This window comes from Argentina silus (genome assembly GCF_951799395.1).
Source record: "Argentina silus genome assembly, chromosome: 1".
NCBI classification, from domain to species: Eukaryota; Metazoa; Chordata; class Actinopteri; order Argentiniformes; family Argentinidae; genus Argentina; species Argentina silus.
The window spans coordinates 1,428,101-1,442,470 of record NC_139655.1 but is presented as its reverse complement, the minus strand read 5'-3'; the positions used below and the strand labels follow the sequence as shown (position 1 = coordinate 1,442,470).

Sequence of the window (14,370 nt, the reverse complement as noted above, 5' to 3'; positions counted from 1 at the left end):
GACGGAGGGACGGATGATGGAGGGATGACGGAGGGATGGATGATGGAGGGATGACGGAGGGATGGATGATGGAGGGACAGAGAGAGAAATGGAGGTAAAAGGTGGTAGAGAGAAGGTCAGGGTGTCAATATCTCATTCCCTCATTGTCTTTAAGCTAAGAGGGGACAACACACACACACACACACACACAGGGAAGATGAAACCACTGAGAGGACAGTGAGAAGTGTCAACATGATCTTACTGTGACCCTACCCACCCCCCCCCCCCCCCCCCCCCCCAGCTAATTATAACAGAGAGAGAGAGAGAGAGAGAGAGAGAGTCAGGGAGAGAGAGAGAGAGAGAGAGAGAGAGACAAGGAGAGACAGGGAGAGAGACAGGGAGAGAGAGAGACAGCAGAGAGTCAGGGAGAGAGAGAGAGAGGAGAGAGTCAGGGAGAGAGAGAGAGAGAGAGACAGGAGAGAGTCAGGGAGAGAGAGAGAGAGAGAGACAAGGAGAGAGAGAAGAGAGACAGGGAGAGAGAGAGACAGGAGAGAGTCAGGGAGAGAGAGAGAGAGACAGGAGAGAGTCAGGGAGAGAGAGAGAGAGAGAGAGAGACAAGGAGAGAGAGAGGAGAGACAGGGAGAGAGACAGGGAGAGAGAGAGACAGGAGAGAGTCAGGGAGAGAGAGAGAGAGGAGAGAGTCAGGGAGAGAGAGAGAGACAAGGAGAGAGAGAGGAGAGACAAGGAGAGAGAGAGGAGAGACAGGGAGAGAGACAGGGAGAGAGAGAGAGAAATTACTCCAAAATGGAAACAAAGGAGGAAGACAAGACACAAATACTAAAATGAGGAGCAACACACACGACGTCAAATCTGACACACTGTACAGTTAGGGGGCACACCCAGCTCAACTGGAACGGCCAGTTTCTCTCTGACAATCAATCACGCACGCTCACGCACGCGCGCGCGCGCGCACACACACACACACACACACACACACAATATCTAAAGCACGCAGGCTACTTCCAACAAACCTGAGTCTCTCTGCCAATCACATTCAACCACAGCACTCCAGACCACGCCTCCTCAGAGAGACTCACCTCTCTAACTGTGAATGTAAGAGTGTGTGTGTGTGTGTGTGCCTGTTGGGGTGTGTGTGTGTGTATGAGTGTGTGTGTGAGTGTGTGTGCCTGTTGGGGTGTGTGTGTGTGTGTGTGTGTGTAGGTGTTGGTGAGTGTATGTGTGTGCCTGTTGGGGTGTGTGTGTGTGTGTGTGAGTGTGTGTGCCTGTTGGGGTGTGTGTGTGTGTGTGTAGGTGTTGGTGAGTGTATGTGCCTGCCTGTTGGGGTGTGTGTGTGTGTGTGTGTAGGTGTTGGTGAGTGTGTGTGCCTGCCTGTTGGGGTGTGTGTGTGTGTGTGTGTGTGTGTGTGTGTGTGTGTGAACCCTGTTGAGGTGTTTCTACAGTCCTCTGTTCTTTATGACCATCCTGAGCCGTCACTGGGGAGAGGACGACAGGCCCTTATAAGGAGTGCTAAGCAGACAGACAGATTAGATATATATGTGGTCCCAGCGGAATCGAACCCCCAACCTAAGCGTTGTTAGCGCCATGCTCTACCAAGTGAGCCACAGAGGACCAAAGGCAGGCAGGCAGGCAGGCAGGCAGACAGGCAGGTGGGTACGCAGACAGGGAGTTTGGAACAGGTGGTTAGATGGAGATCTTCAAGGGGTGAGGTAGAAGGGGAGAGATCAGGGGGGGTTAGGAGGGGAGAGGGGGAGCGATCAGGGGGGAGAGATCAGGGGGAATTAGGAGGGGGAGTGAGGGAGAGATAAGGGGGAGGGAAGAGATCAGGGGGAGAGAGGGAGAGATCAGGGGGAGTTAGGAGGGGGAGTGAGGGAGAGAGTAGGGGAAAGGGGGGGGGGGGGTGTAAGGGGTCATGGGCAGCCCTAAACTGGGTCTCTGGGTGAAGGGCCATAGACATGTAAAGAAAGACAGGCGCGCGCGCGCACACACACACACACACACACACACACACACACAAAGCCTGGGGTGTCAGGTCTCAGGACTGTCACACCGGACAGGCTTGCTGGCTCCAGACAGAGACACCTCGGGGGGGGGGGGGTGTGTCCGGGTCCGGTCAGTCTCTGGAAATAGTACCACAGTGAGAAAGACAATGACCATAGACCACGGCGACGAAACTACACTCCCATACAAACTCCTGCTGTTGTCTATGACCACAACAACAACTACACTCCCATACAAACTCCTGCTGTTGTCTATGACCACAACAACAACAACTACACTCCCATACAAACTCCTGCTGTTGTCTATGACCACAACAACAACAACTACACTCCCATACAAACTCCTGCTGTTGTCTATGACCACAACAACAACAACTACACTCCCATACAAACTCCTGCTGTTGTCTATGACCACAACAACAACAACAACTACACTCCCATACAAACTCCTGCTGTTGTCTATGACCACAACAACAACAACTACACTCCCATACAAACTACTGTTGTTGTCTATGACGATGACGAAGGATGACAACAACAACGACACTACACTCCCATACAAACTGCACCACATGGGCTACCCAAGACAGAAGTTAGCTGGATCAGGAGTGCCAGCTCTGGGCTAGAAGAAGGGATGAGAACAGCCTGGGAGTCCTGGTATGGGAGTCAGTCCTGCTGGAGAGGGCAGGGGAGCAGGGATCTGTTCTATTGTGTTTTTTGTGTGACACTTTTGGGCTAACCGAGTGGCCTCACTTGAGGGCGGAAACAGGCAGGGAGACGCCTACGTTTCCAGCGTATAGACCACATGTGGGCCTCTGTGGCTCAGTTGGTAGAGCATGGGGCTAACAACGCTTAGGTGGAGGGTTTGATTCCCGCTAGGACCATATACACTTAAATGTATGCACCCACTGCAATGTAAGTCGCTTTAGATAAAAGCATCAGCTAAATGCCATATATTATATTATATTATAATTATTATCATCACCACATGACAAGCTAGCGGGTCTCGTTTGGGCACCAGGCCGATCTGCGGCTGCCGGTGGCGGCGGTGAGAACCAGCTTGGAGCCGTGATGACACAACCAGCCAATACAGGCTGGGCTTGGTTCTACTGTGATGACACAACCAGCCAATACAGGCTGGGCTTGGTTCTACTGTGATGACACAACCAGCCAATACAGGCTGGGCTTGGTTCTACTGTGATGACTTACACCTGTGTAGCAATCTGCATTCACTTTACCCTCTATGAGTCACTCCTACAGCCAGCTATCAATCAGACACACACACACACTCGCACGCACACACACACACACACACACACACACACACACACCAATTCCACCCAGGAAACCATAAATTACCTCTTTGTGTTTCACACACCCATGCCACTCCAATCACAGAGGTCTATTATTAAATGACAAATCATGTACATGTCGTCGTCGTCCCCCTCTCTCTCTCTTTCTCTCTCTCTCTCTCACACACACACACACACACACACACCTGTATCTCCGTATGGCCATTCTATGGCTGTCATGGCCACCTGTCTGCCAGGGCGTGCAGAGCCCTGCTGGGTGGTGCTGTAGGTGACACCACTGTGCTCTGTGTGGAAGCTGGGCCTGTGTCTCTGTCTGCCAGGGTCTCACACGCACAGGGCCCCGTGGGTTCGGATCGAAAACACGTTACAAGCGAACACACGCAGCTCAACATGTCAACATGTCAACTGACAGCCGGAGGAGGAAACCGTTCTCCGTGACACCACCGCGTGGCTACCGGGGAGCTAACGTCGGCCGAATATGTCTCCTTACCGTAAGACGGTTCACAACTTCAGTGCGTTTGAGAACCGAGGAGTGCATGGGCTGGTTGTGCAACTGTACTAAGTCACTTCACAGTGCTCACCTTAGCTCGCAACACCTGTGGCTGGCCAGGTGACTGACTGAGACTGAGACACACACACACACACACACACACACACACACACACACACACACACACACACACACATACACATTACATCACAGATGGGTGAGTCCATCAACAAGCAGCAAGGACCTTTTCACCCACTTACTGGAACTCACAGCAAATAAATAATAAGGCATTAAAGGGCACAGGCATCCAACGGGTTTTTAACGGAAACTGAAAGTGACTTGATGTTCCCTCCTGTGCTGTGGGCGGTTGTTATGAGCACAATAACATGACTGGAATACGATCAGGATGACTGTGGTAACAGACAACACTTACGTAGGCTTGGCAGTCGGAACACACACTGGCCCCAATAATGATTGACGATTGGGGAGAATGAGAGCTAGTGATTATGGCTGCGAAGCTGGCAACAACATTCATGGTGAAGTCACAAAATATGTGACAATCCCAGTCACTGAAAGCCGTCTGTGAGTGGCACGAATCTCCACAGAACCCGAGCTCCTGGTCGGGTCCCTGCGTGACTGCTGTCGGGAGCCAAGTTAGTGAATGAGTCGGTTTGGTGGCAAAGCTGCATTCACTACACTACACTACATTAGACTACACTACACTACATTAGACTACACTACACTACATTAGACTACACTACACTACATTAGACTACACTACACTACATTAGACTACACTACACTCACTCACTCACTCAGGCAAGCAGGGGGAAAGTTGCTAACGTCAGTTAGCTTGTGAGGTCGGACTGTTGTGTTATCAGGAAGGGAGTTTAGAGACACATTGGCATTGAGAAACTGGTTGAATCTTGACGCAAAACCTTGACTTACCTGTCCAGACGAATTCTCAATGACGGCCAACAATGGCGTCCTGGTGGACATGATCAGGGAATTTGGTAAAAAAAAAAAAAAAAATGGGGGAGAGGGGGGGGGAGAAAAATCAAAAATCCCTCAGGATCCTATGTTCATTAGCAGCGGTGATGACAGCGGTGGCCCCTCGATATCCGTCGCTCGGAAAAAAGTTTCGTCGCTCCGCTAGCCAGAGCCAGCTAGCCACACACACACACACACACACACACACACACACACACACACACACACAACAAGCGATCAACAAGTTGAATCCCTCATTGACACATTAGCCGCTTAGTTAGCCAGCTAGCTAGCTGCATGTACACGTCCCATGTCAACAACAGCAGCAGGGGAAAGGTGTCCCAAAGAGTTGTCCAACCGTTCAAACTCACTGAATGGCTAACGATCCAATTCAAGCTTAGAGAGATGAGTTTTGGGCAACGGCTAATGTGGCTATGTTTTTACATCAGACCCAGTCCAAATTGCATTCTTCCGTTTGAGGAACTGTAGAGTAATGTTTTATCTATGGCGAGGCTAGCTTTCGCCAGCTAGCTAGCTGTCAATGAGTGTAAATCCGCCTAAAAGCTTGCTCTCCAAGTATGGAAGTGCTGAAATCAAGTCCGAGGACTCAAACTTCAGGCCAAGTAGCTAGCAACCGTAGCTAGCCCAGTGAACCTCGACCCGACCTTCGCTTCGTTATAAAAAAAAAAAATTAAAAAAAATCGAACCGTTCCGGCTGATTATACAGCGGTGATCAGATTAAAAACACAATGTTTATCCTCCAATACCTGAACAGCACCGCCACGGTGTCTGCTAATATATTCACTAGCGAAATAAAAATAAAAAAATCAAAGCCCTGTGAATTAGCCCATGTATTTGTGGGTTGCTTTCGGCTTGAGTTGGCTAAAATCTCGGAGCGGCCGCAGAGCGCAAAGCAACTGAACAAATCCACCAAAAACTCAAAATCCACGGAAATCACACCGTCTTCCCGATTGCGTGATTCGAATAAGGTCGTTCAAGACCGCAGCACTGCAGTGGTGATACTGTCCGGCGTTCACCGACGCTAATCTCTCCGTGAGGCGTCCGAAAGAAATGCTCAAGTTGTAAAATCCATTATTGGCAACAGGGCTTTTGCTTTCTTGCTAAACGGGGGTGCGTGTCAACCAACGGGCGAGGGAGAGACAGAGCTGCGCCCGAGTGGCAGTGCAGCCTATGCGCACGATCTAGCACCGATACCGGAACAAGCGCGAAGCAACATGGCCGCTTGCACCACGACTGGAAGGGAGGGGGCTGTGGGGGTGGATCGGACTTCGGCGGCGTTCGGTTCAATCCGTAAAGTTTACAGGTGTTAGTTCAGCAGTTCCCAGCCTTGGGGTTCCCTATGTCGGGTCTACCTGATTTCAAATTTGGGTCCCCTAAGAAAACCAATTCGTTTTTGTTTTGTATCAAGACAAACAGTGTCTGTACAGTATATTGCACCTGTAGCCTGTATGGCAGTGTTTTGGGGATCCTATCCAACCAATGAGAGCAACTTTTAGGCAACTAGAATACATTTGGACATTATTATGTGTTAGCATATTAAGTTGCAATTAAGTTGTTGGGGTCACAGGAAATCATTGATGGAAATCAAGACTGACAAGACAGATAGAGAGACATTGAGTACGGACAATCATAGCTGCTGTTGTTAAACAACAACAACAACAACAACAACAACAATAACAGCAACAACTCTAATCTGAATCATCAATTCTCATTTTAAACTTGCCCATAGGTGAAGTTGGGTGTGTCAAAGATTGATCAATTAAGTTGTTAGCTGAAACACTGTTTTGAATGTCACTCATATAATCATACAAGTACATGTAGAATGGCAATTTCATTGAAATAAATTATGCTGTAACTATCGAAAATGCATTGGGGAATGGGGGGATATACTCAGGGAAGGGAGTTCAGCAGGAAACTTCATCCTGGACAAAGAGGAGTTTGACCTGAGTGAAGAGCCTGGGAGAAGTAGCAGGGAGGCAGGTCTAATACAATAATATGATATATGCCATTTAGCTGACGCTTCTATCCGAAGCGACTGACATTGCAGTGAGTGCATACATTTCAGTATATATGGTCCCAGCGGGAATCAAACCCACAACCTAAGCATTGTTAGCGCCGTGCTCTACCGACTGAGCCACAGAGGACCAGCCTGGAGTGCTGACCACAGGAGGTCTCTGTGGTCGACACTCCAGGCTAGTGGACAATTGGCCCTGTGGAGAACACTCATTCACCCACGGGGACCATCTTGGAGACATTGAGCAGCACATTGAGAGTGAAGGGAAGGCCCTCCAGTGGTTCGTTGAGAAATGTGGGGACATGTATCATGTCTTCAACCATGAGAACAGGGGTGCTGGAAAAGATTGAGAGGATGAAAGAAAAGAACAGAAGAGATTCAGTTGGTGACTATAGACCCTGATGGTGACTCTTGACCTTGATGGTGACTATCGACTCTGATGGTGACTATCGACCCTGATGGTGACTATCGACCCTGATGGTGACTATAGACCCTGATGGTGACTATAGACCCTGATGGTGACTCTTGACCCTGATGGTGACTATAGACCCTGATGGTGACTCTTGACCCTGATGGTGACTATAGACCCTGATGGTGACTCTTGACCCTGATGGTGACTATAGACCCTGATGGTGACTCTTGACCCTGATGGTGACTATAGACCCTGATGATGACTATAGACCCTGATGGTGACTATAGACCCTGATGGTGACTATAGACCCTGATGATGACTATACACCATGATGGTGACTATAGACCCTGATGGTGACTATAGACCCTGATGATGACTGATCTTACTATATACCACACCATGTTTTGGTGTGGTATATTCGAAACGTTACACCCATCATGGAATGTTGATTTGAATGTCCATTCTACTCATTGCAATTTCATGGTGACGTCAACCTTCCCTCCTTCGAGGGAAGAACAGACGATTGAATGACTGGAGAGGTGAAATCAGCATAATAACTCCACACGATCCAGTCTTCTCAGATAAGGGATCTGGAAGAAAGGAAGGAAGGAAAGGAAGACAGATGTATGCATTCCCTATAAACATACTCAACAAAACGCTTGAATTATCCAGTGAGCAGATCAAGTTCCGATTCACTGTTTTTTTCCCAATTGTAAACAAATAAGTAGAAATTCAAGTTGCAGTAGAAATTCAAACAGTAGCTTTATTATCCAACTGTCAGGACAGAACAACAAACATGTATGTACTGAAAACATGGGACGAGCACATAGCACGAACATGTGAATGACCAACCACAACACTGTTAGAACAAGATAACTTTGACGTTAAAAACTTAAGACCATTTACAACAAACATTATGAACATTTAAAAGTAACCTCTGTTTATTTCACCAATCTATGATTCAATTCCAACTGTCAAATACAAGAATTCTGTTCAAATAAGACACCATGGAGAGAGAGAACTGGAGTAGCTTTACAATGAAAAAGGATTTCCCTTAATTTTGATGGCCAATTTCCAACTCTTATTATTTGTTTTATTCATTATTATTCTCAACAAATTAGACTGTATCAAAGTTCAAGGTTGATGACTTGATTTGACTTAAAATCTGCTTGTATTCATGAACTGAAAAAAATAGGTTCTCACTGACCAACCAAAACATTTCAAATTAAATAGCATAAAATCTCCATATATAAAAAAAAAACGATTAAAAAAAAAAACATTTACAAAGATAAAAACCCATCATACAACTAGTCCAAACATTATTTAAAAAAAAGTGTGGTTTAATTTGGGTCCAGTAGCTCTTCGACCGTGAGGGTGGTCAGGTCTGAGTAGAAGTTTCCCTCGTTGTCCCCTCCCCCAAACACGAGTAGGGTTTCTGGGGTACGACCCAAGGCGTGGTCCTGGTCTCCGTCACCTTCTGAGAGACGATTCGCTGCTGCCATGGTGATGATAGAATGTCCGGCTCGAGGCACGGAGAGCTGAGGGTGAACCACTTCAGTCCAGCTGCTCGTGTCTGAACACACACACACACACACACACACACACACAGGTAAAACACAAGCCACAATACACACACACACACACAGTTAAATACATGACACAACAATCACACCGCTCCTCTCACCTGTGTCGAAGATAAAGGTGTCGTTGAGGGCTTGGTTCCCGTTGTAGCCTCCGTGTACGAGGAACTTAGAGTCTGAGAGCAGGGCACAGCCATGCCAGCTAACACACACACACACACACACACACACACACACACACACACACACACACACACACACACACACACACACACACACACACACACACACACACACACACACACACACACACACACACACAGTCAACAATTGCAGAGAAAGACACAGTAAAACAAAAAAACAGAGCAAACAAAAGGCAGACTAACGGTTTCAGAGGGAGGTGAATATTCTGTTGTTTAATGACATTATTGACATGTTTAGAGGTAAATATTCTGTTGTTTAATGACATTATTGACATGTTTAGATGTTTACCTGCGAGGTGAAGGAGCAACTCCGCTGGTCTGAACAGCAGAAAAATCCATCAACCCTGAAACACGACAAGAAGCCAGAAATTATGACGTCCGGCCATCCCTCCATGTAGGGAACATGTCCAAAGACGGACTGACCAATCACCACCAAGCATAAAACTCACTGTGTGCTTGTGAAAGTGTGTGTGTGTGTGTTAGTGTGTATTCGTGGATGTGTGTGTGCCTGTATGTGTGTATGTATGTGTGTGTTGGTGTGTGTGGATGCGCCTGTAGGGGTCTGGGTCTGTGTATGCCTGTAGGTTTTTGTGTGTGTGTGTGTGTGTGTGTGCGTGCGCATGTGTCTCACCCAGATCCAGCATGTACATGTCGTTGAAGCACACAGGAGTGTCCCAGCCTCCGAACACAAAGATCTTCCCCTGGGTCACACAGGCAGAGTGCCTGAGGAGGAGAGAGAGACAGAGAGAGAGAGAGAGACAGACAGAGAGAGAGAGACAGACAGAGAGGGAGACAGACAGAGAGAGAGAGAGAGACAGAGAGAGAGAGGGACAGAGAGAGAGAGACAGACAGAGAGAGAGAGAGAGAGACAGAGAGAGAGAGGGACAGAGAGAGAGAGAGAGACAGAGATATGAGATAAAATAAGGGAGAAAGGATGTAAGGGTCTGGTGAAGGTTTCTTTATATATCGTGTCCATGTACTGTAAGTCCCTCTAGATGTTGCATGCACTGATGCACTGTCCTCCGATTTCTACCTCCACCAGCCTCCACCGGTCTCTACAGATGCGCAAACTATCAGCTACGACATTCTACCTGCGGCGAACTCTAAAAGGGGACACATCGTATCCTGTATTATATCTTGATACAACATTCTAGCCCCTCACATCTGACTGTTAGTCTGGGTCGGACCATCTCACCCTGAGCGCGGGGTGGGCCTGTCTCCCGTGACGATGGGCTGGTACCAAATGGACAGCTGGGGGTCGAAGATGTAGAGGGAGTCGCTGCAGCCATCGGGTTGAGGGTTGGGGCAGGGGAACACCCCCCCTAGGACGAATAGTTCGCCCCGGAACATACTACAGCTGTGATAGGCCAGGGGGGGGACCTTACCTTGAGCCTGCAGATGAAGAGAGAGAAGCAGAGGAGGGAAAGAGGGGAAGATTGGGAGAAATGAGAGGAGACAGGGAGGTAGGTCGGAAGAATGGGTTTGAGGAGATGTGGGGAGGGAGGGAAAGAAAGAACAGGAGGGTGGGGGTGAGGAGAGAGGGTTGAAGAGTTGTTAAATGTGTTATTGTCTAAGCATGGATGATTTGGGGTCAGCCTCTTGACTCAAACTCTTACTAAAGGCTGATCCTACCACTGCTACCCCTAGGGTTAGGGTTAGGGTTAGGGTTTTATTACCCTGAGGTAATACAATCCGTCGTCATGGTGTCCATTTTCATTGCTATGCAGATGATACGCAACATTACGTTGTAATGAAACCTGGCATGTCACTTACTGTCCTGGAGGTCTGTGTGACTGACATTCAATTATGGATGGCCCAATACCTCCTCCTCTTCAACTCTGATAAAACTGAATTGTTAGTCATCCGTCCAAGACATCTGAGGGCGCTCGATTGAGATGGATGTCTAGTTTCCCCATCAAAAATCTTGGTATTATCATTGACTCCGACCTTCCAATGGATGCTCACATTAAGAACACATGCAGCTTATTTCCACCTACAAAATATTACAAATTATGAAAATCTCTTTCACTACAGGATGCTTAGAAATTGCTTCATGCTTTTATGCAAAGTCTACAATTAGTCAAAAATGCAGACTCTGGAACAGAACCAGAACATGTGATCATATCACTCCTGTTCTATCATCATTGCATTGGCTACCAGTAAAACAGCGCACAGACTTCAAAGTCTTGCTTTTAACAGATAAAGGCCTTAACAGTTGCACCAGACTATTTAGCAGCGGATCTGTTCAACTCCTACCAACCCACTCTCCCCCTCAGATCTAAAGATGCTGGATTTCTTGTCGTCCCCCACGTCAAGAAGAAAACAGCTGGAGGCAGGGCTCTTTCTTATCCAGCACCACTTCTGTGGAATAGGCTGCCTGACCTTGTTAGGGGGTCAGAGACTGTTACCTCTTTTAAATCTAACATCAAGACCCACCATTTTAGATCTGTATCTGTAGCAACTTCCTCTCCCTACTGCCATACTTCCCCATGTCGATATGTCGATGTCCCCCACGTAGATGCTTTTATTTATGTCATGTGTTTTGTTTTGATATGATGTATAGTGTGTTGAGACCCTGGTGATACACCTTAAAACTAAATAAATAAATAAACTTGAAAAAAAATAGATCAGTCCGCACGAGGGTTGGGTTAATATTCAATATTATAAAAAAGAAAAGAAAAAAAGAAAGGAGCATATTGTGATAATGTTCTGAAAACAGTCTGTAAAAGTGCTGAAAACAGTCTGTAAAAGTGCTGAAAACTCCAGAGATGTGCATAACTACAAGTGCAGTATCCCGCTTTCTGCAAGTCAAAGCACATCTAGGAGTGAAAACCTGTCTCTGTGTCTCACCAGACTGTTAACAACACCAGCCACCCACTCTAAACCCTGCAGTCCTGTTAACATCCTCTCTAAACCCTGCAGTCCTGTTAACAACATTACCACCCACTCTAAACCCTGCAGTCCTGTTAACATCCTCTCTAAACCCTGCAGTCCTGTTAACAACATTACCACCCACTCTAAACCCTGCAGTCCTGTTAACAACATTACCACCCACTCTAAACCCTGCAGTCATGTTAACAACATTACCACCCACTCTAAACCCTGCAGTCCTGTTAACAACATTACCACCCACTCTAAACCCTGCAGTCCTGTTAACATCCTCTCTAAACCCTGCAGTCCTGTTAACAACACCAGCCACCCACTCTAAACCCTGCAGTCCTGTTAACAACATTACCACCCACTCTAAACCCTGCAGTCCTGTTAACATCCACTCTAAACCCTGCAGTCCTGTTAACAACATTACCACCCACTCTAAACCCTGCAGTCCTGTTAACAACATTACCACCCACTCTAAACCCTGCAGTCCTGTTAACAACATTACCACCCACTCTAAACCCTGCAGTCCTGTTAAAAACATTACCACCCACTCTAAACCCTGCAGTCCTGTTAACAACATTACCACCCACTCTAAACCCTGCAGTCCTGTCATGTCTGCTCACGTCGGCTTGTCTCCACAACACATCAGTAATAAAAGATATCAACAATTTCATAGTGATATTTTCTAAAGTATTATATCTAAAAAAAAATATTTTGGAAAAATATAAAAATATATATATTTTTCCTCTCTAAATATTGTGAATAACACGGACGGATATTGACCAATCCGCTGTCGTTACCTCAACGGTGCTCCACCTCCAGCTCTGCGTGTCCAGGATGTGGACGTCGTTGAACCACTTCCTGTTCTTAGACCCTCCGAACACGAAGATCCGCTTGGAGTCGGGGTCGTAGGTCGCTGTGTGGCCAATCCTGGCCTCGGGGGTGGGACCTTCCGCCAGCGTCTCTGCGGCAACCCAAGACAAGTCCTCTAATAGGGGGAGGAAGCAGGAAGTGTGGTGTCAGATGGACCAATCAGGTCTACCCGCCTGAGGTTTCTATGAGGGAATCAGCCAATGGTAGCGCGCCATGCTATGGACAACCCAGTCGTGCAGGTTGTTTCTGACCAAGGCCTGTGATTGGACAACTCACCTGTACACAGCTTCCACATAGGGTCTTTACAGAACTGCATCCTGGAACCCTGTCCTCCAATCAGGATGGCCGTCTGGGGGTCGATGGGGCACAGGGTCTGACCCCAACGACCTGAGGGGTTAGCCAATGGGGCTGCAGAGAGGAGGGGAGGAGTGTGTTACGGGGGAACCATTACACACACCAGCTACACACACACACACACACACACATCCACATCCACCCACCAACACCCACCCACCAACACATCCACCCACCCACCCAAGCGTCCCTTGGCCTCACCGGCCTGTGTGGGTGTCTTGGCCAGCGTGGATGTCCTGGCCTGCCTGCCCTTGGCTCTGGGGGGGTTGGGAGGGGTGCGTGCTGTGCCCCCCTGCTCCTCCCCCTGGGGGAACAGTCTGGTCTGACCCCACCTCGGCTGACCCCTGACCTTCCTGAGAGGGGTCGCCTTCTCTGGCGAGGCTACACCTCCGTTGGGACACACGTTCTCCTGCCCTCTCTTCTCTGCTCCCTCCTCTTCTTCTTCTTCTTCTTCTTCCTCCGCCGCCGCTCGTCCCCTCTTCCTCTTGGCCTCCCGGCCAGCAGGGGGCACCGTGGAGCACTGAGAGAGCAGAGACACACAGGAGAGCAACGGTCACCAGAGTCATTCTCCTCCTTTACGGTTTGAGAAGGAAGCGAGGATAGAGGAGAAGAACAACTTCTTACGTCACGTACATCAGATACAGCCATAATCGATATAGTCAAATTCTTTGGGATCTTGCTCCTCGATCAGCAACAATCAACAAATCAACTATACAATACAGTAATAAAAAAGTGACAATAGTAGGGCGTAAGGTTGTGGTGTAGCAGGAGTAGTCATGACAGCTTACATGTGATCGTACATTCTACACAGAACTCGACAGACCCCCCCCCCCCCCCCCATCCTGTCCTCTCCCATCTGTTCAGAAGGAGGAGAGGAGACAAGGAAAGGAAGTCATCTAAGACTATGGAGACACACCCCATCTTGAGGTTGGGGACTCACCTCTGGGGTGTACTCCTTCATGGTCAGCGTCAGCTCAGGCTCAGGAAGGACGCTCTTCACCTACAGAACACCCACGGGCCAACCACAACACTCATGATGTGTTATTTCTAACAGAATTAACCAATGTAGTGCAGGGGAGGCTGGTGGAGGTAGAAATCGGAGGACAGGCTCATTGTAATGCAAGGAATGGAATGAGGAATGATACAATGAGCCCGTCCTCCGATTTCCATTTCCACCATCCTCCTCTGATGTAGTAATACTGTGTGTTTGTGTGTGTGTGTGTGTGTGTGTGTGTGTGTGTGTGTG

At 48.1% G+C, this 14,370-nt stretch overlaps 1 protein-coding gene across 1 annotated transcript in view; it reads right to left on the bottom strand.

The window, feature by feature from the left end:
* Positions 1-7,987: 7,987 nt before the first annotated feature.
* Positions 7,988-14,370, bottom strand: part of krcp (kelch repeat-containing protein) — an 8,518-nt gene continuing 2,135 nt past the window's right edge. The window contains exons 4-12 of the mRNA XM_083684424.1: positions 14,065-14,124; positions 13,326-13,644; positions 13,047-13,178; positions 12,698-12,885; positions 10,216-10,412; positions 9,652-9,743; positions 9,310-9,364; positions 8,922-9,019; positions 7,988-8,810 (exon numbers count right to left, since the gene is read on the bottom strand). Coding sequence (XP_083540550.1) covers positions 8,578-8,810; positions 8,922-9,019; positions 9,310-9,364; positions 9,652-9,743; positions 10,216-10,412; positions 12,698-12,885; positions 13,047-13,178; positions 13,326-13,644; positions 14,065-14,124 — 1,374 coding nt within the window. The 3' untranslated portion in view covers positions 7,988-8,577. The remainder of the gene's footprint in view (positions 8,811-8,921; positions 9,020-9,309; positions 9,365-9,651; positions 9,744-10,215; positions 10,413-12,697; positions 12,886-13,046; positions 13,179-13,325; positions 13,645-14,064; positions 14,125-14,370) is intronic.